The following is a 27,537-nucleotide window of genomic DNA, read 5'->3' as shown; positions in this document are numbered from 1 at the left end:
TGTTACATGTTCCAAAATTATTCATTGCATCAAAACAAGTTATTTACAACTATAAAGTTATAAAATAAAAAAGAGAGAATCCTAATATCAACTTTCGCAATGGTTAAGCTGCATTTTGCCATATATACTTGGATTTCTCCGTTTTCTCTTGCCTTTTGTCGTTTGAGTCTATTAATAGCAATTTATTAATTACTCCATTAGCAAAGCATGTCCTAGCTCTAAACACTGCAGATTTTCCAAAACCTACTCAAAGATTCTCCAATTACAAAATGAAAGGTCTATGTTCAAGTCCACCTAGTTAAGTCGTCACGAAAATGCAGAGGCTAAGTCAAAACATCTGCTTTGTACCTGCATCTGAAGACAGACAGAAGTTTAGCATTTAGCCACTATAAGCTTCAAACATGCTATACTAGCCAATAACAAACACGACAGAGTGTGTGTGTGTGTGTAAACCCTCAAAAGCAGCAATAACAATAATGCGCTACGTAGAACAAGTTTTACATATGAACTGAAAACATCACAAGTGCAATCAAGAATGTTTTCACAAGATTAAGCTGATTGAAACAAGGAGAGCTTAGCTTTTATGTTATCAACATTGATTTTTGCAAGAGACGGGAACAGTAAAAAACAACCAACAAGCACTTGAATCATGGCAACAGAAGCAAATTTCTTTCATACTGATGTACATCCCCTGAGATTGTGGAGTTAATGATTCTAACAAGCAAGGGAAATACCAGTATTACAAGAATCAATTTGCCAAACACATCGTTACTAGTATATTCAAACTTCTCCAAGTTATGTTGGATAGGAAGTAGATCTGGCAAGAAACATTCCTTGCATAATAGTTGTGAATCCATGTTATAACCGAGATTTGGTTACATTAGTGAAGACATAGAGAAAACACCAAAAGGTAGACACCTGATATGTCACAGAGCTGGAACACTAAGTAGCTGATAGATCTAAAAATTAAGACAAGCCAAGGCATGCGTTAGTGCCGAGCATCTACACCACCTTGCAATTGGAGTTGGTTTAAATCATACCTCAATTAAGAAAAGACCCTCCCTCTAAAAATTGTCATGCGAACGAAATTGAGTTGTAGTTATAAACTTAAGGTATTTTGGATTTGAATATCTTATTAGCACTACAGCAAATGCTTCATAATAGGATCATCTTTAGATTGGATTTTCCCAATCTTGTTAGGCAAACAAGAACAAACTCATAGCTGCTGCTAAGCATGAGCCACTGAGATTCTTTTATAAAATTCTTTATTATTTAGATGAAACGCTAGCTTTACTTAACCATTAAGAACCACAAAAACTAAGTCTCGCAGCACACGTGTTATATTTCCCATCTGCAGTGGTGAAGTTTATAATCAAATTCTATATCCAATTATGCTAGAGTATCACTAAATTGATACAGGAGGAATATGCACACAACTAAGATCAGCATTCTTCTCCTCTTCCCATGTCAAACAAAAAAAAAATCGGCATCACAGAGAAGTAGATAGTGAAGTACATAAAGCCAGCGATATAATATATTATTATACATGTGTAATGTCCTAGTAATCTTTAATACGAAATAAGTATTTTTACGCCAGTAAGCATGATGAGATGAGCTTAAATGGAGCGATATGGGACGATGAAGATTCATATAGTTACCTCAACTTGCCTGGGACTGAGGCATAATAGTTGTTTGTAAGTCAGTAAGCATGATATAAAGGAAAAAACATATGCCTAGATGCACGAAATTTTGTCGATGAGACAGATAAATGTGTAAGCAGAGTAAGATAGAAAACATAAGTGAGTAGTTGCTGCATCTCACTAGCAGGGGAGCTCTCGCCTGAAAAAGGAACGTTCATAACTGAGTCCAATAAACAAATAACAGTTGCTAATACAGCATATCTGCATTTCAAGAGAAAGGGAATCTTGTTTAGATGAGACAACATCATCTTACCAAAAAATTGAAAGCCGAGTTTTCAGGAATAACATTGAGATAAGGACCTCATAAATTGACAATAAAAGTGCTAAGCAGAAGATAAGAGTGATGGTGTTCAGAAGGTCTTATGGGAATTTCTTGGAAACTGCTTTTCTTTTAATCTTCTTTTGGGAAAAGCAGGTAATTAAAAAGTAGATTAACTTATAAAAGAGGGTTAAAGTGATAACATTCAGAATTTGGGGGCTGTTGTAGAAGTTGGTTCAATTTTGGTTTGAGTCAAACAAAACCACCAAAAGGTTGTTTTTTTGTTTTCTTTTGATTTTGTTTTTTGTTTGTTCTCTACAATGTTGTCCTAATAAGCAAACGGACATAATTTCTTCTTTTAGAGATCCTTTTTTCAGGGCCAAACATTGCCTTAAGACACTTGAGCTTTTGCAAGGCGCACAACATAGTGGTGAAGTTTTTGGCTGCGCCAAATGTCAGAATCAAGGAGCCAAAGGCTAAACGAAAATTTGCAAGGAAATTGCCAGCTCTATGTTAATATCTATACCTTCTCAGTTAGCTTCACGAGATAAGGCATGCATGCCAAATAGGAAAAATGTATCCAATTATCAGCCACCTGTGTATGTACTTCAACTCCCACCTGCAGACTGTCAATCACACCATCTTGAATTTAGGCAAAACGGTTTATTTGATTATTGTACTAGTGCAAGGGGAAATAAATGTAAAAAAACAGAATTGGAAAGAAACTGAATGCAGTCTTTATTTTCTGTATATGCTCAGTAGTGTAATCTGAGGACCTTCGGATTTTTCAATACAAAATCTGATTCCCACAATTGCAGACTATTACTGCATATACATCCTTGTAATTAGGGAACTCTTTTATTTGCTCCCTGTTATATTTGGATTATCATCTTGAAACTATTTAAAGCTCTCTTGCCTTAAGATTCGTTGCTTAACAAGCCTTGACCACTACACAAAAAGCCTAAAATTATGAAGATTCACCAAATCCAGCTTTCACACCCCACCCCCACCCCTTTTCGAAGAGAATCTAAGACTTCTCTCATTGGGGGTAATGGTGGAAATAGTTGAGAAAATTATAGTAATTAAAGTTGATGAGCTGTCATAAGGGAAAACAGAATAGTTCATAATAGATCGAAGTTAATGACAACTCTATACTGATTCATCTTGCCATGAAAATAACCAGCTGTAGTCTACCGATTTCTTATCTGTTTACATATCTTGTGATTTGTCACCTCACTAAGACATTTTAACAGCAGCACATTCAACCTGATTTGAACTGGAATCATTCAAAAACAGATTTCATGGTTAGAGAAGGGCCATGTTTCCATTGTGGCATCGAGCGTAAGTTCTATTAACCACCTATATCCCACCTTTTGTGTTTATCAATAATCTCATGCTTTAAAAGGGTACTTCATTCAGTGATGCTTAGAATTTTCGTTCCTGATCTTCAGCAAATAAAATTTGAAGGCTCACATGCATGAAACACTAAGTACCCAAATTTCCCTAAATTGCCTATCTGCTAAACATAAAACATAGAGTACTTTATCTCTCTCACCTCTCGAGCCAAATGTTAATTGATTTCCAGTACAGCAGCCATTAGTCAAACAGGAGCTGAGGTCATCTAGGATAAATTGCAGATTTGGTCCCCTAATCCCTGGCATTCATTCACAGTTAGTCCCCCTTGATTTAATATTTTGGCAACCGTGGTCCTTAATTTCTAGATGATGTATATTCCGAACTTTTTTTTGAGCAAAAGTTGTTCATATACAGATCGATTTAGAACAGCAAGCAACATGGAGGGGAAAGGTCCTGAATGAATGTATGCTATTCTTGAGCTACTTTAAATCGAGATACAACTTAATTAAGTAAATAAAAGTGTGCTCTCTCTAACAGCTTAAGCTTTTAGATGAGATGGTCACACACTTCACCGTGATATCAGAGCAGGCAGAGGTCCTGGGTTCGAGTCTCACCGCTACCTAATAACCAAAAAATAATTTCCACGTGTTTGGCTCATCAAAAAGAATCAAGCCCGCACGTGAGCGGGCGTGTTGAATTTTCACGTGTTTGGCTCATCAAAAAGAATCAAGCCCGCACGTGAGCGGGCGTGTTGAAGACATAATTAAGTAAATAAAAGTATGCTCTCTCTCTAACAACTTAACCTTTTAGATGAGATGGTCACACACTTCAAAACTTCATTCACACAATTGTCCAGAGTCCACACTTTCTAGAAACTTAAAGACCATAAACTAAGAAGTTTATATTTGCTCAGAGTGCTCAAAGAACGGGCTGGTCGTTCCCAATCTATCCAGTTATTAATGTTCACACCATGTAATAAGTCTTTAATTGTATACTTGTCATGGCTATGGTCCAGCGCTTTCGATACTATGACAAGCCATGAATCTGGACAACTCTTTTCCTTCAACGAGGGAGTGATGAAACCAAAATAAAAGATATTGACATCGTTTACATATTTCTATTTGACATGAGGTCTTCCAATAGTAAGGTATCCTTTAAAATCCTGCAGGCCCTCAAACCATTAACAGACTTGAAGTACTGAAGGTTACGTCTGAGAAAAATAAAAGCAAGCAGGTGCCATTCAGCTAGAGGACATATGAGTAAACTGAAGTGAATAGGCTTGAGACTGTATCTATGGTTATCTACAAACTCCTTATAAATAAAATGCAATTAAATGCAGTTTGACAAGAATTAAACTAGTTTTATATGGTTCCTTAACATGGTGTGAAACTGCAAATACCAAAACAGTTGACACATCCTAAATGTTGATGCATGTTTTACTTAGAGATATTTCCCCTTGTTTTACCCAAAAATTTCCTGTGCTCCTCGCTTTAGATACTTTTAGATCATAGCACTTTTCATTCTTGTGTCATATATTCTATAGCTTTTTTACAGGTAATCTTAATTGTCAATGATCATCGTGCTTTAGTTTCTGAGATAAGTTTCTGACCTGTATGAACATATTCATATTTTTTACCAAGTTTCAACACTAAGGAATTGTAAACTCATACAGAAACCCCCCTTTGGAGAACAGGACCACCTGAAAAACCAGTGCTCTGCAATGCATGTGGATCAAGATGGCGAATTAGGGGGACTCTAGATGATTATTTTCCCAAACTTGCAAACAGAGAAACTCAAAGCTATCAATTACCTTCTGAGATGAAGCCGCATGTCTTAGCTCGTGAAGACCAAAAGCTAGAAGTTGAACCAGAGGTTGCTGGAAAGGATGGCTCTTCAGCTTGTCTTGAAGAGGAAATGAATAACATATCAAGCTTAGGATCAGCAGGATCATCTTCGGACAACTGCATACAGATGGAAGAAACAAATGGTAAAATAATTTCATTTATACATAGAGCACTTCTCTCGGAAAATATGACACACATTCTGAATTAAATCCTTTCTTAAGCACAAGGGTTATGAAAAAGGTAGGAAGCTATTAGCTTCCTATTCAATTTCAGGCGAATGATTTTCTTCTGGTTGATAATAAGCCCAAAACTCTCAGCATAGTTCGAAAAACATTATGAGAGAGAGATGCAATCAGGCAACCAAATCTCTTTAGATTCGCCTTCCCAAAAAAATAATCATGCAGTGCATCTTCTTCTGATTCAAAATAAAAGGACAAAGACATTTTCCCCCAATATTATTATTGAATCCAACTAAGAACTTTTCTTCTTCCAATGGTTACATTTGATTCCCCCCAAACCCCCAAAAATTTACAAAAAAAAAAAAAAAAATGCGAAAACAGAGGAAGAGTCTTCAGACCCTACACAACAAATTTACCAATTAAACAGAATTTTCATCAGTATTCTCCCACTTTCCAAGTGGTTGTTTTATGTTAGGATTTCATCAGTACCTAATACTCAAAAGGATCGCTACATCATGAGCTTTAAGCCAACTCGACATGCATATATCAAATTCACCTTGAATGACAGTCTGATTTATTCTTATGCAGAAAGTCTTTTCATTTTCGATTATTGTGATGTGTTTATCAAATTATGCAATGTCTAATCACATTTGAGGTCTTACCAAATAAGCAGCAGGGGTGCAATCACCATATGATACTCTATAAACTAAATATTGGGTTTCTTTCTTGCTCATAGGCCATTAATTATAGTGTCTCCCTAAGCTTCAAAAACTTACTTTTTTTTACACAATAAACTGACATTGCCAAACTTCAGGTAATTTGGATTCTCAATAATTAAAATATGAACTGATCAGTCCAATTATACCTTAACCATACAAATAATAAAAGCTTAACCCATAAAAAAAAGGTCTAATAAACTGATACCTAATTGTTTTGCATGCGCTAACGTTCACCTTTTATTAGGAGAAGCAGACAAAGATCCTCTCTGGAATCCTGATAGTGTCCCGAGAAGAAAGAGATCAGAGCTTAGACAACACATTTTGTCACCTGTTGAAAGACTCCAGAGGCAACTTTATTATATTCTACAGGAACCAGACTTTGAGAATATATCGGCCGATGATGAAAATATTCTAATTTATGACAGGAACAAAAATATTCCTCCTAATGAGATTGGTATTGGAGCTATGTTGCTCGTATCACCAACTACTACTACAGAACGCTCGACATCTCTATCAACAACGGCAGAAGATAATGCCTCTTCCTCAATGAATGTTCCTATAGAAAATTCATATCTGTAAGTGAATTTTGGGATGCATGCATAAGGTTCAAGTGGTATGTGAAGCCAACTCTTATTGTCATAGCTAGTGCAATGTTGGTTTAAAAAGGGGTCTGTTCCAGCTTTACTTGATGTCCCAAACGGGCAATGCACAACAACTTGGGTATTTTGAGACCATCTAATTTGCCAGATGTCGTGCATACATTTTTTCAACATGTCAATTCTGTTTTTCGGATGCATTTAATATGTCAATTCCCATGTTTGTCAGCACGTCCTTATCTAGTAGTTTGTTAGTTTGGGTGGACTCGATGGTAGACTTGCAGTGTAACATCTCAAAGGGCATTTGACTTACAGATGCTTGTCATTACAACTGTAATGGCTTGCTTTATACTTTGTTTCAGGATAAGCAATAATGTACTAGATCATGTGGCTATGCAAAATGAAACTACTGCAAACGAGGGTGGAAAAGCAAAAGCACGTGAAAATAAACTCGCTCCACATCATATGGATACTACATCAAGGGTATGTCAATATATTGTTCTCTACGATAATGCTGCTATTGAATCTTCTTCTGTATAGGGAGATGAAAGTCTGATTATCGAAGAAATAGGTATGTCGGCTTTAGGATAAGGCATGCTGAACCACAAGATGTTTCAAAATTAAGTTGACTAAAAAGTCTCTTCAATCTCCTTTTATGTTATAAAAACAAGTCGATAAGCCACTACACCTTTCAATGAATTTACACTAAAGAGAAGCTAGAGACCCATCAACACATTCCCTCCCAGTTATATGATCAACGGGATCAGTCGGCTAGAGAGCGGGGCTATTCTTCTCCCTCGGAGACAAAGTCGTCCCTTCTACTGGCCGAACCCTCAGTTCGGGGGCCTTCGTCAACATGTTACGAAGCTCCGATCTTCGGTGGGTCACCATTACTTGACTTAGAAAGGTGAACATCTGGGCAAGGGAAAGCGCAGTGCGCCCGGTGCAAATGGCTTTCTTTTTTCATGATACACCAATCAGAACGGAGGGTCCTACCTGCGTACATGATTGATAGAATTACTACGTAGGGGGGCGGTCAACTTGATGCGGGAGAGGCATGAGTGCAGTTCGATCTTGTGGTGTATTCGTTTGTAGTGAGTAGGGCCTCTTTCTCGTTGATCAGTTCGCCTTCGCTATATTGAAAAGTAGGAATTCCTACTGCGGTTTTGTCAACAAACGCGTCTCGGGCCGGATTGACTAACCTAACCCACCCTTAAGGAGGTTTTTCCATAGATGGGTGTCCGTTTTAGTGTGATTTACGAAGGCTAGGCTAAGTTTGGTAATATCCAAAACAAATGAAAAGAGGTCGGGGTCGATAGGTGGCAGTTGGCAAGGAACTTGATCCCCCCAAAAAAAGGGGGAAGTCGCGGTCGAACTCTTATTCTGGAAATAAGTCGGGGCCCTTTTACCAACTCTACCATATAGAAGATGATAGAGGGCTAACTATCGTTGCCTTGCACAAGACGGTGCCCTTTCACTTTGAGTTCCTTCCTTCGTAGTCAAATCTGATGATACGCTTTGGCGATGTTACCTACCAAATAAAAGGCCTGCTAGGTGATCGAATCGCCTAGGTCAGTGAGGACTCACTCACTCACCTACTCCTTATCGATTTAATACTTTCTTCTATCTACTTAATTTAAAAGGCGACCCGCCGCCCCAGGCTATAAGCTAAGATACAGCTCTTGTACTACTTGATTGATCGGTAAGAAAGAGCTTCCGTAAGAAATGAAAGACTCTTGTATGTACGGTAACCCTCTCTTCCGCTATTGGTGGACTGTTGCACAGAAAGGGCAACAGAAGCAACCTTTCTTGGCGCGCTTTTCAAGCGCTTAGCTTCTGCTAGTGGCGGGGCGGCAAGGCCATGTTGTTCAGTTGGAAGCCTAAGCCAAGAAGGTACGAACAATCGAGGAGCAATTAAGACTCTGATTCACAAAATGCCCTAGAGTAGCAACATGGCACTCTTCAAAAAAGATTTATACTCTTATATTAGTAGGTAGACCTTGAATAAATTATGAAGTAGACATAGTAAAAGCAAAAAGACACCACTCCTTGGTGGCATGCAACTACGTGTACCTGCTACTCTAGCAACCAGCATTGCAGAAACCGTAGAAAATGGATCGCCTATTCTTGATGGCTATATTTCCTAACATAACATGATAGCTTAAACTAAACTTGCAACTGAGGATTTCAAAGTCAGAAAGTATACCTGGTTGCTGTCTTTCGGAATAACTTTCCTTCTTTCCAGGCAAGCTTATTTATTGTACTTTTGCTTCACGGGCATGTTTGTGACATTACAACTACATTCAGAGCCAATGGTATAGCACATAGCTAATGGACATGTAGTTTCACTAATATTGTTGTTCCACACACCATATAAAGATCCTGTACTTATCAAAATAATTATTATCATTATCAGCAAAACAAATTATTTTGAAAACACAGTCTTGTGCTAAACTACAATAGGTCAAACAAGAAATTAGTATTAAAGTCTCATACAAGAGTGTGCTCCCTAATCCTGAAAGGGATCGCCTCCTACATTTAAGAATTCGTTTACAATATTAATCTTGTAGAAAAAATTTAATCATATCAAGTTCCTCTTAGCCAAAACGATCAGAGACATAAGGCATTTATATACTACTACCTCTAATCCAGTTTAAATGTCTATTAAGGTTATGGCACACCCATTAAGAAAACCATTTAATAACAATAATTATAAGGGTTATTTGACAATGTTACCCTTTATATCTCTTCAAGTTACACTTTATCGCTCCTCAGACTTTTTATGTCAGTATTATTAGAGCAAGGCTAGATTTGGAAAAAAATAATTAATGTCTTCTTGGTGTCCTAAAATGACACTTTGGCAAAATTTTGAAAAGCTACAACGACATTTAAAATGGTCCGGAGGTGGTACTATTTCTTTGTTAGAAATACTCCTGGAACAAGTGTTAGAAAATACAAATACACAACGAGCAGAGAAATAATATGCATAGAAAGTCTTTCATCATATAATTACTCCATAAGGTCCAACCAATTATTCAGTAACAACAATATATATATCTCAGCACAATCTATACTAAGGACTTGTCATAAACGACAGTAAAGGAAATTAACCGAACACCCCAACGAGTCCACGGCAGCATACACACCCAAATATATTACCGCAGCAAAGACATAATTTCTAACGCCCCAACGCCATAGCACGAGGCTACGCCACGCCACAAATCACTTATTAAATAACTTCAGCTTTTTCACAAAATAATACATATTTGCGCCTGGTCTAAGACCACCGATTCTGCCAAGCGCACGCTCATCCCAACACATGGACCAGGCAGACAAAACATATTTTCAAAACAGGTTTTGGAAAAGCAAGCATCAAAGCTTAAAGTATCACTTACCTCGCTAACGGGAGTGCCCCAACTTTGCAACTTCTAAAACACCAAACAAACGGCCTCCAATGGTTTCAATCTATTCAAAAAATTGAATAACACGTCCTCTACTTGAAAAAATCTAACAATTTTAGAACAAGCCAAAATTAAAGTCAACCCTCGGCCTAATTAATAAAAACTTTTACGCTATTAAATGCCAAACGAGTGACTGTAACGCTGCAGTGGTAACGTCCCAGAAGAACTTCACGTGCTTGTACCATTGTTTTCTTTCTACCATGCAAAATCCCATAACTTTCATATAATAGCTAAATTCCCAATCATTGTTCTCATCATTATTTGTTCATTACTATAATAATTTCTCCACATCCTTGTCTTAATTATTGTTAACATATACATGGTAACAATATTACTCATATTAGTTCACCACACTACTGAAGCGTAGGAGTATATATAAATTACTTGATTACTTGGATTCTTTCTACCATAGTTAAAGACAATTAATTGTTATTGCCCCTAGTTTCTCAAGTCAAATTAGCTTAATTATATTACATTAGAATATACCATATTAACCTTGCTATGTCAACAACAACACTTAATCATCCTTTAGCCACCAATGTTTTTTTGATAAGGACTTTAGCCACCAATGTTCTAAGACAGTAAAGTCCAAATAATTCCTCCATACACCAGTTCAGTTTGCAATCCCACGCTACATAATTTTACAAGCTTACAAATTATTGCTATAACAATTGGTCATGTAATTATCACCCTAATCATTGGCTTATACACTTTATTATAACCAAAAAAATTAATTCAAAAGACATAACAAAGTTTAGTATTACCTGAACTTTGGTTTCTTCTTAATTTGGTGTGGATTCCATAGAGGATCCTTGGCCGTCGTTCTCCAAGCCAACGTGGGCTCTTTCTTTTTTCTTTTTCTTTCTTTTTCTCATAGTAGGGAACTTGAATTTCCATCTATATACCCTAGAGTAAGTTTACATGACCCACTAGTAAATTGTGGGCCTGACACACTTTATATCTTTACAAAAAAATTAACCAAAGTCACTTACTTTAAATTCTTAATTTGTAAACTAGCCACTTGTTAATACACTATCTTATCTTGTATACTAGCTTAGTATTTGACTTAATAGCTACAAATAAAATTAATTCTTAAATCTCACAATTAATAATTATATAAAAATATTTCGGGTTATTACAATATTATCTTTGGAGGTGGAGGATCTTACCTCCCTCCCTTATCACATCTATATACTACTTATATGAAGAGCTTTTAGGAGTTATACATTAACGTTTAGTATTCAGGTTCCATGCTCCAATCATACCTCATTTCCAAAAGACAATAGTAGTCATATAATCCCCATAGTCGAATATCGGGTTAACACAGAAACTTGAAATTAAGGCTAAAAAAGAATCCTAAAAAGCATTTCAAAGCTCGGGGTGAATGAGGACAAATCAAAGCACCGGTACCTGCTATTCTATTTTAGAAACCTAACCATTATGTCAATAAGAACTACAAGCCCAAGGAAAAATTTGACTTTTATCCATAACTCCTCCGCATTTATGTTGGTTCCACTTTATTTCCCTTTTCTTTTTTTCCAATTAAATGAGACTATGTTTCCATTTCATTGCATTTATCACAGAAATAACACATTTTTCTCTGTCCCTTTTTCTGCTTAATCTCTAGGGTAAATTATCCATCCACCAAAAAATGTAATTAAGAGGCTATATTTATGAATCTTCAAGTATAGACATATTGACACTTGAAACTGCACAACCGAGAATTTTCCATCTGAACGATCAGCACCTACAATCCTAAATGAGATAAATATATATTTTCATTTTTACTACTGCTAGGAAACTAAACACTCAGACCCCTATACTACTAAGAGCAAAAACCATCTTCTGTAAATTATTCTGAGTTAAGCAAGCCTCCCGCGTGACAATCCATCCAAAATAGGCAACTTTGACAGGGGCCTTAGTTCTCCGGATACTCTTCCAAGGCCAATTTGGAACCCCCTGACCAGAAAGATTTTGTAGCAGCTTATAGCAAGTATTAACAAAGAACAAATTGTCCTTATTATTCACCCAAATCAAACCATCCTGCTTATTTTGATCCACTGAAATTGACTCCAACTGTTGAATGAGTTGACGGCAACCTTCTATCTCCCAATCATTTAAGTTTCTCCTGAATTGTATTTGTCATCCTGACTGAGTGAAAATCAGATACAAAGCCATCCATATTCACAGAACAACTGAATAAATCTGCTTCTCAAACTATAATTCCCAATCCAAGTATCCAAAACTTAATTCTAGCCCATTTCCCATAACTTAGTATATTGCAAGAATTCTTCCCACAACCCCACTAATACCCTTCCAGGCTCCCCCTGCAACCCTCAGCTGTATGAGACTTTGTCTCCAATCCAGGGTCTTTTTTTAAAGAATATTAAGTATTTGAAAAAAAAATGGAAGTTTTAAGGAAAGGGGCCCGTTGGAGAACAATTAGAAAACGAATATATTTTTGGGATCCACTCCTTATTTGCGTGTGAACATCCCACAATCTTGCCTCATTTATGCACCATCATTATTATAAATGGGCCCACATTTTTTTATCTCTTTTTATCTTTCTCTGCTAAAAGTCTATTAACTTTTACTCTTCTATTGTTCCTTTGGCCTTCTCTAAATTTCAATCTCATTGAGTCACTATCACAAAATAAAAGAGCAGAAACACAAGTACCATCTTTTTTATTTGTTCTCAAGTTTTTTGGCGTTACATCAAGAATATTGAAGTAGCAAAAGTTTATCAAGTTATGTATTTGTTGAATCAGGTTTGATTGTTCTATATCTTATTATTTGCATATATTTTTAAATTTTTTTTTATATATTTTCTTTGTAAGTATATATTGTCTTTTTAGTTATTTATTAGAGTTTTAATATGTCAACTAGAAAATATGAATCCGAATTTTAATAAACAAATTATTAATAATTTCGCATCTCAAAAAGCTAACAAAATAAATTTCAAATAAAATTATGAGTTTTCTTCTACAACAAAAATCTTAGGGCCCCTCATTGAAGTTTTGTTTTAGGCCACAAATATCATTGAGCCGCCCTACTCCAATCATCCATCTTGTGATAGATAGTATCAATGAGCCTTTTTATAGATTTCATCACCACCCTTGTTGTATCTCCACAACCATTTAAACAATAAGCTTTTATTGTGCAATCTCAAATTCTTCACTCCAAAACCTCCCTCTTTCTTATCATTTGTAACCATTTGCCATTTAACTAAGTGAATCTTCCTTTTATTTGCATTACCTTTTCATAAGAAGTCCATTCATATGGAGTTCAACTTCTTCTCAACTACTACAAGCATATAAAACACAGACATGGTATATGTTGGCATTCCGTCCAGCACAGTACTAATTAGAATAAGTCTACCCCCAAACGGTAGATGTTTCTTCCATGGGGTTAACTTATTTGTACATCTATCAATTACTCCTTGCCAAATACTTTTGTCTTTCTTCTTCACCTCTAGTGGCAATCCCAGTTATACAGTAGCGAATTGTCCACCTCACATCCCAAAATATCAGCTAATTCTTCAATATAACCTTCAGCATTAATACTAAACATACTTGCTAATGTATGGATTACAGTACACAGATAGGTTATTGTCGCGACCCAAAATCTAACCATGGTCATGATGGCGCCTATCGTGTTATAATGCAAGCCTATTTCCCAAAATATTACTACTAAATCGATTATAAGAATTTAATAAAACAATACCAACATTTGAATTTCTCATAAACTAAATCAACTCTAAATATAATATAGAAAATACGGAAACGAGCCCCAAATATCGGGGTGTCACTAAGTCACGAGCGTCTAAAACTATAAACTAAGATATATAAACTGTCTAACTGTCCAAAAGAAGAAATGATAAAAGAAGAAATAAGGTCCTGCGGACGCTAGCAGCTACCTTGCAATCTCCACAAATAGCAGTCCTGAACTCAACTATCGCCGCGCTCTAACTCACCTGGATCTGCACATAAAGTGCAGGGTGTAGTATGAGTACAAACGACTCAGTAGTAACAGAAATAACTAAGGAACTGAGCAGTAGTGACGAGCTAAGTAAAACAGTCCAATTATTTATTTTCACAATTTAAAAATAAACAGAAATAAACAGGTAAATTCCATAACTCAGTAAATGCCACAAAGAAGTTTAACAGATAAATGCAGCAACAACACAAATAAATACAACCTCATAGCAGTGTCACTCCATCACTCATCACTCGCACTCAGCACTCAACACTCAAAACACTCAACACTCTGCGCTCACTGGGGGTGTGTACAGAGACTCCGGAAGGGCTCCCAAAGTCCAAGCGCTAAGCACGGACAACTCACGTGCCATCATATCAATATCTGGATCCGCACGGTCAACTCACGTGCTACGCGGACAACTCACGCGCTATGGTATCAATACCTGGACCCGCACGGTCAACTCACGTGCTACGCGGACAACTCACGCGCTATGGTATTAATATCCTCACAACCAGGTCCTCGGCCTCACTCAATCATATACCTCACTAGCCTCACCATCATCAACAAATAAGGGAACACAGCCCACATCAAGTATCACAGCATATTAGCAAATAATAGAGACTGAAGTAAACATGTACAATAATTTCTATGACTGAGTACAAATAATGTGAGCACGAATAAAGCCTAAGCATGATCTCTAACATGAAGGCAGACAAGTTCAACAACAAGTAACGACGTAAACACAGATGATGGCCATGAGGCCTCACGGGACAGACCAAGTCTCAATCCCTCGAGGTATACACCCACACGCCCGTCACCTAGCGTGGGTATCACCTCCAAACAGTCACACGATATCAAATTCTCCGGGTTTATACCCTCAAAGCCAGAGTTAAAACTGTTGCTTACCTTAACAGGGTAAAATCCTACTCCGGGATGCCCTCGTCTCTGGACTCGGTCTCCAAAAGCTCCAAATCTAACCATAATCAGATTAATACCATCAACATAGGTTAACGAATCAAATTCCACAATAAAAACTACAAAATATGCCAAAAAACCGGCCAAAACCCGCCCTCCGGGCCCACGTCTCCAAACCAGTCAACAATGGCAGAATCAAAACCCACGTCCTCTCCCGAGTCTAACCATATAAAATTTATCAAAATCGGACTCCGTTTGGTCCCTCAAATCCCTACCTAAAACTCTCCAAAATTCAAGTCTTAACTCCCTCAATTTCACTTTGAAATCATCAATCAAATCCCAAAAACGAAATGGATTCATGAAATATAACCAAAACTGAGTAGAGAACACTTACCCCAATCCTTATGGTGAAAATTGCCCCCAAAATCGCCCAAATCCGAGCTCCCCAACTCAAAATATGACCGAATGAGCAAACCCTCGTTTTATATATTTTTCTGCCAGCTATTCTGCCTCGTTTCTCGTGCCAAACGATCCCGAAACTTGCTTTTTATGCCTCCAATGGATTCTTTGTGAAATTTTAGTCAAGTTAGGCTTTTCAATCACTCAATTTGACCTTATAATGAAGGAGATATGTAGGTTTTAATATTTGCAAATCGTGCAGATTTTTAAATACACCGTCAGTGGCAATTTCGTAATTAATCTGAAACATCTGGCAACCTAATTCTTAGTAAAATGACCATAAAATCCTCATACGATGTCCAAATTCGATGATTCTTTTTGCTACGGGTCCGTATTTACGATAAGGATCTAATGCTTCAATCAAAAAAGAAATCGGAGCTCATTTGTTAAATATGATATCATTTATGCTTGAAGAAACGGCGTTGAAACATAAGAAAAATGAGCGCAACACAACCCAAACCTATCCGAAACTCACCCGAGGCTCTCGGGACCTCATCAATAAATCCAACAAGTCATATATCACTACCTGAACTTAGTCGAACTTCCGGAACACCCAAAACAACTCCAAAACACCAAATCAACCTCGAATTCAAGCCTAAGAACTTCTACACTTCCAAAATTCGCCAACGACGCCGAAACCTATCAAACCACGTCCAAATGACCTCAAATTTTGCACACACGTCACAAATGACACTATGAACCTACTCCAATTTCTGGAATTCCATTCCGACCCCGATACCTAATTTTCCACCGCCGATCAACACATAAAGAAGCAGGAATTAGGGAAACAGGGCTATAACTCTCGGAACGACTGGCCGGGTCGTTACATCCTCCCCCTCTTGAACAAACGTTCGTCCTCGAACGTGCCAAGAGTTGTTCTCAAAACCATCAAGAACTCTCTCCGAACCCCCAATGGAACAAAACCAATCCGTCAAGACTGAATCTTTCTAACTCAACCAAACTACGCAGACCACCAAAAACCCAAGGACATTGCCACAAAACACTTGTAGAACTCATTACCTCATACACACCCAAAGAACTAATCATACCCATTACCATGCCGATCCAACCTACTACCAAGATGTCCTATCTATCCGAGTTCCTTCTGAATTTCCTTCAAATTGATACTTTGCCCTGCCATAACACCACAATCCTCAACCCAGACTCACCTCACGAGACCCAAGCATAAAACCACACCGCCCTGAGGCTCATAAGCCGCTGAATACTCTCTTAAATATCCCCAAAAGTACCACAAGCACGCGCTCACACAATCAACGCCTCAGTGCTCAAGCTACAGTCAAAACCCGGCCTCATGTCCTCCAGACTGGCCCGACATCAACACACAGAAATCACATCTCGCACCTCATCCAGGGAATCACAAGCCGTCGATGCACAACTGATACCGACCGCCCATGTGCGCATACGAATGCGTGGAAGGAATTCAAAGAGTTACACTTTGTTAGTTTACAGCATGTATATAGTGTAGTATTGACCCACATTGGTAGAAGAGTAGTATGTCCTTGTATAGTATAGCTATAAATAAGGACCTCTTGTATTGTATTGTTCATCCAATATCAATAATATATTTTCTCCCGTGCTTTCTCACATGGTATCAGAACAATTGTGAGAGACTTATCGCTGTGCATAAATTCCAGCGATTCTGGGAAAGAGAAATCGCTGTGCATAAATTCCAGCGATTCCGGGAAAGAGAAATCAGTACTTTTTTAAGTCTGTTTTCTATCTGCTTCATTTTTGTCAGTGTTGTGCAAAATCCAACATTACCACAAGAGTCGTCACTGTCCGGCGACCAAACCCCAGTGAAAAACTCCGGCAGCAGCCTCCTCACGCGCCACCAGAAGCTCACGCGCGTGAGCTCACGCGCCGGCGCGTACGACCACTTCCGGCCATTTTTTGAAAATCTTCCTTCAGAACAGTTGGGTCGCCTGGTAATTCCGATCCTACCCCTACTGTTTTCATTTCATTCCGACAACTTTGAGTTTTTTCCGGCAGCTACAGTACTATTCCGACAGCTACAGTAGATTCCGGCAGCTACAGTATTTCAGTATTCTATTTCTGTGTTTCGGTACACTGTTTCAGTGGATTACAGTTGATTCTTTCTCCTATTTGGTAATAATTTGCAACAATGTCTTTGGGATTTGATGCTTCTGGGTCTAGAAACATGAGTTCTGGAAGCTCTAGTGCTATTATTACCTCGGAACCTTTAATGGGAGGTTCAAACTACTTAGCTTGGGCTTCATCGGTCGAGTTATGGTGTAGAGGTCAAGGTGTTCAAGATCATCTAATCAAACAGTCTAGCGATGGAGATGAAAAGGCAATAGCACTTTGGTCAAAAATCGATGCTCAGTTATATAGCATCTTGTGGCGATCTATTGATTCCAAGTTGATGCCCTTGTTTCGTCCATTCCAGACATGTTATTTGGTTTGGGCAAAGGCACGCACCTTATACACTAATGACATATCTCGCTTCTATGATGTGATATCACGAATGACAAACTTAAAGAAGCAGGAATTGGATATGTCTACTTACTTGGGTCAAGTACAGGCAGTCATGGAGGAATTTGAGAAGTAGATGCCAGTTTCTACTAGTGTGGAAAAACAACAAGAGCAGCGACAAAAGATGTTTCTCGTTCTTACCCTCGCTGGACTTCCTAATGATCTTGATTCAGTAAGCGACCAGATTTTGGCTAGTCCGTCTGTCCCAACAGTTGATAAATTATTCTCTCGATTACTCCGTCTTGCTGCAGCACCAAGTCCACCAGTGATCTCATCACAGATACTTGATTCCTCTGTTCTTGCATCCCAGACAATGGATGTTCGGGCATCTCAAACTATGGAGCATAGACGAGGAGGAGGTCGTTTTGGAAGATCTAGACCCAAGTGTTCTTATTGTCACAAACTTGGACACACTCGTGAAATGTGCTATTCCTTACATGGTCGACCACCCAAAAATGCTTACATTGCTCAAACTGAGACTCCAGGTAACCAAGGATTTTCTTTATCTAAAGAAGAATATAATGAGCTCCTTCAGTATCGAGCAAGTAAGCAGCCATCTCCACAAGTAGCCTCAGTTGCTCAGACTGATACTTCTGTTACTGGTAATTCTTTTGCTTGTGTTTCCCAGTCTAGCACTCTTGGCCCATGGGTCATGGACTCCGGCGCTTCTGATCACATCTCTGGTAATATATCACTTTTGTCAAATATTGTATATTCACAGTCTCTTCCCACTGTTACTTTAGCCAATGGATGTCAAACTAAGGCAAAAGGAGTTGGACAAGCTAATCCCTTGTCTTCTATCACCCTAGATTCCGTTCTTTATGTCCCTGGATGTCCTTTTAGTCTTGCATCTGTTAGTCGTTTGACTCGTGCCCTCCATTGTGGTATATATTTTATTGACGATTCTTTTATTATGCAGGACCGCAGTACGGGACAGACAATTGGTACAGGACGTGAATCAGAAGGCCTTTACTACCTTTACTCACTCAGTCCTTCCACAACATGTCTAGTTACAGATCCTCCAGATCTAATCCACAGACGTTTAGGATATCCGAGTTTATCCAAACTTCAGAAGATGGTGCCTAGTTTATCTAGTTTGTCTACATTAGATTGTGAGTCGTGTCAACTTGGGAAACATACCCGAACCTCCTTAGTTCATTCTGATATATGGGGTCCTAATAGAGTCAGTTCATCCTTGGGATTTCATTATTTTGTCAGTTTCATTGATGATTATTCAAGATGTACTTGGTTTTTCTTAATGAAAGATCGTTCTGAGTTATTTTTTATATTCCAGAGTTTCTGTGCTGAAATCAAAAACCAATTTGGTGTTTCTATTCGCATTTTTCGCAGTGATAATGTCTTAGAATATTTATCTTCTCAATTTCAGCAGTTTATGACTTCTCAAGGAATTATTCATCAGACATCTTGTCCTTATACCCCTCAGCAAAATGGGGTTGCTGAGAGAAAGAATAGGCACCTTATTGAGACTGCTCGCACACTTCTAATTGAATCTCGTATTCCGTTGCGTTTTGGGGCAATGCAGTTCTCACAGCTTGTTATTTGATTAATCGGATGCCTTCATCTCCCATCAAGAATCAGATTCCGCATTCAGTATTGTTTCCCCAGTCACCCTTATACTCTCTTCCACCTCGTGTTTTTGGGAGCACGTGTTTTGTTCATAACTTAGCCCCTGGGAAAGATAAGTTAGCTCCCCGTGCTCTCAAGTGTGTCTTCCTTGGTTATTCTCGTGTTCAAAAGGGATATCGTTGTTATTCTCCAGATCTTCGTAGGTACCTTATGTCAGCTGACGTCACATTTTTTGAGTCTAAACCTTTCTTTACCTCTGCTGACCACCATGATATATCTGAGGGCTTACCTATACCGACCTTTGAGGAGCTTACTATAGCTCCTCCTCCACCTTCGACCACAGAGGTTTCATCCATACCAACCGTTGAGGAGTCTAGTGTTGTTCCCCCTAGTTCCCCAGCCACAGGAACACCACTCTTGACTTATCATCGTCGTTTGCGTCTTCCATCAGGCCCAACTGGTTCTCGTCCTGCACCTGACCCTGCTCCTGCTGCGGACCCTGCTCATAGTACACCGATTGCACTTCGGAAAGGTATACGGACCACACTTAACCCTAATCCTCATTATGTCGGTTTGAGCTATTATCGTCTGTCATCTCCCCATTATGCTTTTATATCTTCTTGTCCTCGGTTTCCATCCCTAAGTCTACAGGTGAAGCGTTGTCTCATCCAGGATGGCGACAGGCTATGAGTGACAAGATGTCTGCTTTACATACAAGTGGTACTTGGGAGCTTGTTCCTCTTCCCTCTGGTAAATCTACTGTTGGTTGTCGTTGGGTTTATGCAGTCAAAGTTGGTCCCGATGGACAGATTGATCGACTTAAGGCCCGTCTTGTTGCCAAAGGATATACTCAGATATTTGGGCTCGATTACAGTGATACCTTCTCTCCCGTGGCTAAAGTGGCTTTAGTCCGCCTTTTTCTATCCATGGCTGCGGTTCGTCATTGGCCCCTCTATCAGCTGGACATTAAAAATGTCTTTCTTCACGGTGATCTTGAGGATGAGATTTATATGGAGCAACTACCTGGTTTTGTTGCTCAGGGGGAGTCTCGTGGCCTTGTATGTCGCTTGCGTCGGTCACTTTATGGTCTGAAGCAGTCTCCTCGAGCCTGGTTTGGTAAGTTCAGCACGGTTATCCAGGAGTTTGGCATGATTCGTAGTGAAGCTGATCACTCTGTGTTTTATCGGCACTCTGCTTCAAGTCTCTGTATTTATCTGGTAGTCTATGTTGATGATATTGTTATTACTGGCAATGATCAGGATGGTATTACCAATCTGAAGCAGCATCTCTTCCAGCACTTCCAAACTAAGGATCTAGGCAGATTGAAGTACTTTCTAGGTATTGAGGTTGCCCAGTCTAGCTCAGGTATTGTTATTTCTCAAAGAAAATATGCTTTAGACATTCTTGAGGAGACGGGGATGATAGGTTGCAGACCTGTTGACACTCCGATGGATCCGAATTCTAAACTTATGCCAGGACAGGGGGAGCCGCTTAGCGATCCTGCAAGCTATAGGCGGCTGGTTGGAAAATTAAATTATCTCACAGTGACTAGACCCGACATTTCTTATCCTGTGAGTGTTGTAAGTCAGTTTATGAATTCTCCCTGTGATAGTCATTGGGATGCAGTTGTCCGCATTATTCGATATATAAAATCGGCTCCAGGCAAAGGGTTACTCTTTGAGGATCGAGGTCATGAGCAGATCATTGGATACTCAGATGCTTATTGGGCAGGATCACCTTCTGATAGACGTTCCACGTCTGGATATTGTGTTTTAGTAGGAGGAAATTTGGTGTCCTGGAAGAGCAAGAAACAGAATGTAGTTGCTCGGTCTAGTGCAGAAGCAGAATATCGAGCAATGGCTATGGCAACATGTGAGCTAGTCTGGACCAAACAATTGCTCAAGGAGTTGAAATTTGGTGAAATCAGTCGGATGGAACTTGTGTGCGATAATCAAGCTGCCCTTCATATTGCATCAAATCCGGTGTTCCATGAGAGAACTAAACATATTGAGATTGATTGTCACTTCGTCAGAGAAAAGATACTTTTAGGAGAGATTGCTACAAAGTTTGTGAGGTCGAATGATCAACTTGCAGATATTTTCACCAAGTCTCTCACTGGTCCTCGTATTGATTATATATGTAACAAGCTCGGTACATATGATTTGTATGCACCTGCTTGAGGGGGAGTGTTAGTTTACAGCATGTATATAGTGTAGTATTGTCCCACATTGATAGAAGAGTAGTATGTCCTTGTATAGTATAGCTATAAATAAGGACCTCTTGTATTGTATTGTTCATCCAATATCAATAATATATTTTCTCCCGTGCTTTCTCACACACTTCAAGCTGAATCAATACTGCACGAAAAGAATTCAAGAATGTGAAGTTTTCCTAAAGGTTCTACAGCCTCTCTCGAAGATAAGTACAAATGTCTCCGTACCAATCCGCAAGACTCTACTAAAACCGCTCATGACTCGTGAGACCTAGGTAACCTAGGCTCTGATACCAACTTGTCACGACCCAAAATTTAACCATGGTCGTGATGGCGCCTATCGTGTTACAATGCAAGCCTATTTCCCAAAATATTACTACTAAATCGATTATAAGAATTTAATAAAACAATATCAAAATTTGAATTTCTCATAAACTAAATCAACTCTAAATATAATATAGAAAATACGGAAACGAGCCCCAAACATCGGGGTGTCACTAAGTCACGAGCGTCTAAAACTATAAACTAAGATATATAAACTATCTAACTGTCCAAAAGAAGAAATGATAAAAGGAGTAACAAGGTCCTGCGGACGCTAGCAGCTACCTTGCAATCTCCACAGATAGCCGGCCTGAACTCAACGATCGCCGCGCTCTAACTCACATGGATCTGCACATAAAGTGCAGGGTGTAGTATGAGTACAACCGACTCAGTAGTAACAGAAATAACTAAGGAACTGAGCAGTAGTGACGAGCTAAGTAAAACAGTCCAATTATTTATTTTCACAATTTAAAAATAAACAGAAATAAACAGGTAAATTCCACAAAGAAGTTTAACAGATAAATGCAACAACACAAATAAATACAACCTCACAGCAGTGTCACTCCATCACTCGCACTCAACACTCAAAGCACTCAACACTCTGCGCTCTGCGCTCACTGGGGGCGTGTACAGACTCCGGAGGGGCTCCCAAAGCCCAAGCGCTAAGCACGGACAACTCACGTGCCATCATATCAATACCTGGATCCGCACGGTCAACTCACGTGCTACGCGGACAACTAACGCGCTATGGTATCAATACCTGGACCCGCACGGTCAACTCACGTGCTACGCGGACAACTCACGCGCTATGGTATTAATATCCTCACAACCAGGCCCTTGGCCTCACTCAATCATGTACCTCACTAGCCTCACCATCATCAACAAATAAGGGAACACAACCCGCATCAAGTATCACAGCATATTAGTAAATAATAGAGACTGAGGTAAACATGTACAATAATTTCTATGACTGAGTACAAATAATGTGAGCATGAATAAAGCCTAAGCATGATCTCTAACATGAAGGCAGACAAGTTCAACAACAAGTAACTACATAAACACAGATGATGACCATGAGGCCTCACGGGACTGACCAAGTCTCAATCCCTCGAGGTATACACCCACACGCCCATCACCTAGCGTGGGTATCACCTCCAAACAGTTACACAATATCAAATTCTCCGGGTTTATATCCTCAAAGCCAGAGTTAAAACTGTTGCTTACCTTAACAGCGTAAAATCCTACTCTGGGATGCCCTCGTCTCTGGACTCGATCTCCAAAAGCTCCAAATCTAACCATAATCAGATTAATACCATCAACATAGGCTAACGAATCGAATTCCACAATAAAAACTACAAAATATGCCAAAAATCCAAAACCGGCCAAAACCCGACCCCCGGGTCCACGTCTCCAAACCAGTCAACAATGGTAGAATCAAAACCCTCGTCCTCTCCCGAGTCTAACCATATAAAATTTATCAAAATCGGACTCCGTTTGGTCCCTCAAATCCCTACCTAAAACTCTCCAAAATTCAAGCCCTAACTCCCTCAATTTCACTTTGAAATCATCAATCAAATCCCAAAAACGAAGACGGATTCATGAAATATAACCAAAACTGAGTAGAGAACACTTACCCCAATCCTTATGGTGAAAATCGCCCCCCGCCCAAATCCGAGCTCCCCAACTCAAAATTTGACCGAATGAACAAACCCTCGTTTTATATATTTTTCTGCCAGCTATTCTGCCTCGTTTCTCATGCCAAATGATCCCGAAACTTTCTTTTTATGCCTCCAATGGATTCCTTGTGAAAGTTTAGTCAAGTTAGGCTTTTCAATCACTCAATTTGACCTTATAATGAAGGAGATATGTAGGTTTTAATATTTGCAAATCGTGCAGATTTTTAAATACACCGTCAGTGGCAATTTCGTAATTAATCTGAAACATATAGCAACCTAATTCTTAGTAAAATGACCATAAAATCCTCATCCGATGTCCAAATTCGACGATTCTTTTTGCTACCGGTCCGTAATTACGATACGTATCTAATGCTTCAATCAAAAAAGAAATCGGAGCTCATTTGTTCAATATGATATCATTTATGCTTGAAGAAACGGCGTCGAAACATAAGAAAAACGAACGCAACACAACCCAAACCTATCTGAAACTCACCCGAGGCCCTCGGGGACCTCAACCAATAAATCCAACAAGTCATATATCACTACCTGAACTAAGTCGAACCTCCGGAACACCCAAAACAACACCAAAACACCAAATCAACCTCGAATTCAAGCCTAAGAACTTCTAAAGTTCCAAAATTCGCCAACGACGCCGAAACCTATCAAACCACGTCCAAATGACCTCAAATTTTGCACACACGTCACAAATGACACTATGAACCCACTCCAACTTCCGAAATTCCATTCCGACCCCGATACCTAATTTTCCACCGCCGACCAACACATAAAGAAGCAGGAATGGGGAAAACAGGGCTATAACTCTCGGAACGGCTGGCCGGGTCGTTACAGTTATGTAATACAGTAACATATATTAAACCTCTTTTGTGATTTGGATTTTGGTACTTCCTCATATATCATAACTACCTGAAGTTCCTTATTTTTGATTACTGCTTGACATTCATTGCTTGTTTAAGGTCTCCAGCCAGAAATTATATTCTCAAAGTGCTTGTTGTGGAGAAAAAATGGGACACTCAGTTAAGAGGCCTAGAGGACGACCACGGCTCTCCACAACTCAAGGTACATATCTTCTTTAGTTTGTTTTGGTTAATAAATTTCCCTCTGTAAAGCTATACGAAATTGAAACCAAACAAACATCACATATTTGAAAGACAAGTTCTGGTATATCTACCAGAATCAACAAACTTATGCAGGCATAGCCACATCCTAATAAAAAAAAAATCTTTTATTGATAAGTGAAATCCCCAAGGGCCAGAGCTGTATGGTTCGAAACTCGGCGGATAATGAGCCCGAACCTCTATCATCCCGGTAAATATTTTTGTTAGCCAATTGGAAATTTGAAATAACTTACGATGGTATAGAGTGCACAGCTTACTTTCCCCCTCCTAAAGGGCTTTGAATCATACTCCAATTGTCCAAATTCTACTGACTTCTGCTATGCAAGGAGAAAAGGTGAAATCATGTAGTGTTATAGAGAAACTGAAGCCAAGTATGGAGTTGAAGTAACTTTTCTCATAAGTTGAGATGGTATAATAATAAAATGATCTCCATATAACTCTCTTTTTAATCAAGGAGAGTTGTATTGACACTTTGACAAAGGCTCTACAGAGGTGCTAGACTTATGTGGATACAACTTTTAAAATAGTGTAATTTTCAAAAGTTGATAAATAGGGAAATAAGCAAGATTTTGATTTTAAGTTAAATGGAAAGCATTTTTTAAATTCAATTGGAATAATTTTAAATTAAGGAACAATATTTTCAATTTAGAAAGCGGAATACATTTTGCAACAGACCGAAAGGGAACAATACAATCTATAGGGAGCAAGGGGTCGGTTACAAAAGTTGAAAGAGATTTAGAGATGTTTCTCAACATTGTAGCAAAGTCATGATAATTGTTCAAGCGTGATCTTTGACATTTACAAAGAAGATTCCTGAAACAACAGATTCTTTGCAGCCACGTTCATAACATATGGCGTGAGTAGCATATAGAGTGAAAGAGGGAAGAGAATGTGTCCATCAGCTCTACAAACACAAAGGAATCTAATCAACCTGCGGTAAGGGAGAGCGGGGGGGAACACATTAATTGAAATAGATTGTATGTGCATACCTTATCAAAAAATAGATTGTATGTGCATTGATATTTACATATAACATGTTTTTTTATCTCTGTATATCTTTGTCCACTAATTCACATGAGTTCAGAAGTGAGTAACCACCCACAGAGAGAGTTCTCACACAAAAATTGTCACTTGCCTCTCGTGAATTTTCCAGGCAGATGTCCCGACAAGGATAGACGATCTGGTCATTCTGGGACAGCAGATGACAATCTGCAAGTCTGGAGCTCCTCTCTAATAGATGTACCCATATCATCAGTTGATCTGAATGAGATTCCAGATAAGCTGCCCATCAAAGGAACGGAAGTTGACACAGTTACAGTCACTATGGATAACAATCTGAATTAACATATGGTGGAAGAACAAAGACATGTTCAAAGGCTTGAACCACAGAAATTTTGCTTTAGAGGACCTAAGATGGGAAACATGGTAAGACACTGCATTTTTCAGATAACCAGACAAGGAATGGGCATAATGAAAGAACGTTTTAGAACTATTACTCCTCTGGCCTGACTGATGATGGAACGAGGAGAGATAAATCTTAAGAACATAATTGAACCTTACTGGTGGTACATTTTCTAAGTCATTCCAATAATGATGTCTCCTAAGCTACTTCATTCTATTTTGCAACACTTTCAAATTTTCTTACGTTCTGCTTCAGTACCTAAGACGCATATGTGTAAATTGCCTGATAAAATTAGTACTCTTGATTGGATGCAGTCCGCTCTTCTTGATTTCCTGCACTACTGAGTTTTCAAATAGAACTGAAATTTCTATCTCGACAAAATCTAATTGGTCTTAGTACTCATTTTATATTTCTTCTTATTGCTGGAAGTCTAGTACTTCAGACAAAGACTTACCAGCTTAAACAACTTTAATATGACTAGCTTCTGATTTCTGAATCTGCAATAAGGATACATCTGATATATTCATTGCACTCAACTGTGCTCCCAGAACCACTGGATATCTTAAGAAAATGATTTTTAATTAGTTAATTATTTTGTTCCAATTTTATGCATCTCTCCGAACACCCAAGAGACCAAATAATCAATTAGATTTTCAGAAAAAACTATGCTTACTGCTTAAAACGCGAATAAATAACCCATTGCAATACTACTTCCAGCTAAAAAGGCATATATAAACGTGCATTTAACATGTAAAGTTACAAGGATTACAAGGAGAAATTCCTAAATTCCGTGTTTTACAACTAAATAATCATTGCAAACACGGCATTATAATCAATACACTATCATTAGTGTTTTACCATTGATATCAGCGCAAAAATAAAGGATTTTTTTGTCTGATTATAGAAAGAAATGAAAACATATTTAGAGGGAGAATCATGCGAGGTAAAAAGAGAAACGTACAATTTAATTGCGTCAGATAAATAAAACGTGATGAGATCGTTGCAGAAGGCGACAGAGAGGAGCGACTAGCAAAATTCCAAAGCTGAAATCAGTTCGAATTTAAAAATAAATAAAGTAAAAGAAGATAGCAGATCGAATTTGGGTCCATTTGCTTGTTTTTTGGGCCATTTGCAGAATGGTCATTATTAAGGGATACACAATTGGGTTATAATAAACAATTTAATAATGATATACAAATAAGTTTTAAACGACTATACATTTA

At 38.5% G+C, this 27,537-nt stretch overlaps 1 protein-coding gene across 50 annotated transcripts; it reads right to left on the bottom strand.

Moving 5' to 3' along the window:
- On the bottom strand, nt 1-27,461 carry LOC104110799 (uncharacterized). 50 transcript variants are annotated; one of them, XM_070178117.1, is made up of 17 exons: nt 27,276-27,461; nt 26,048-26,193; nt 25,146-25,226; nt 23,735-23,901; nt 23,325-23,391; nt 22,386-22,448; nt 14,999-15,065; nt 14,031-14,093; nt 9,150-10,160; nt 8,860-9,035; nt 8,727-8,774; nt 6,292-6,385; nt 5,126-5,276; nt 4,925-5,030; nt 3,515-3,613; nt 2,486-2,585; nt 1-1,901 (listed from the first exon to the last, which is right to left on the bottom strand). In XM_070178117.1, exons 11-14 carry the CDS (start codon nt 8,746-8,748, stop codon nt 4,980-4,982), a joined length of 318 nt encoding a protein of 105 aa, XP_070034218.1. In that variant the 5' UTR covers nt 8,749-8,774; nt 8,860-9,035; nt 9,150-10,160; nt 14,031-14,093; nt 14,999-15,065; nt 22,386-22,448; nt 23,325-23,391; nt 23,735-23,901; nt 25,146-25,226; nt 26,048-26,193; nt 27,276-27,461; the 3' UTR covers nt 1-1,901; nt 2,486-2,585; nt 3,515-3,613; nt 4,925-4,979. The 50 variants fall into 50 exon arrangements, 34 of the variants coding, with proteins under 34 accessions (XP_070034218.1, XP_070034207.1, XP_070034342.1 ...); XM_070178106.1 differs by lacking the exon at nt 23,735-23,901; XM_070178241.1 differs by lacking the exon at nt 23,735-23,901 and having other exon boundaries at nt 6,292-6,331.
- Between the last annotated feature and the right edge of the window lie 76 nt (nt 27,462-27,537).

This window comes from Nicotiana tomentosiformis, chromosome 1, assembly GCF_000390325.3.
Source record: "Nicotiana tomentosiformis chromosome 1, ASM39032v3, whole genome shotgun sequence".
Lineage (NCBI taxonomy): Eukaryota > Viridiplantae > Streptophyta > Magnoliopsida > Solanales > Solanaceae > Nicotiana > Nicotiana tomentosiformis.
This window is presented reverse-complemented; position numbering and strand designations above follow the sequence as displayed.

What these genes read in the sequence shown, in the direction of transcription:
- LOC104110799 (XM_070178117.1), bottom strand. Translation starts at nt 8,748, where the DNA reads ATGCTGGTTGCTAGAGTAGCAG. An exon ending in TCTGCTTCTCCTAATAAAAG is followed by an intron (nt 5,277 to 6,291) that starts GTGAACGTTAGC and finishes ATCTGTATGCAG; the next exon opens with TTGTCCGAAGATGATCCTGC. An exon ending in ATGCGGCTTCATCTCAGAAG is followed by an intron (nt 5,031 to 5,125) that starts GTAATTGATAGC and finishes CATGCATTGCAG; the next exon opens with AGCACTGGTTTTTCAGGTGG.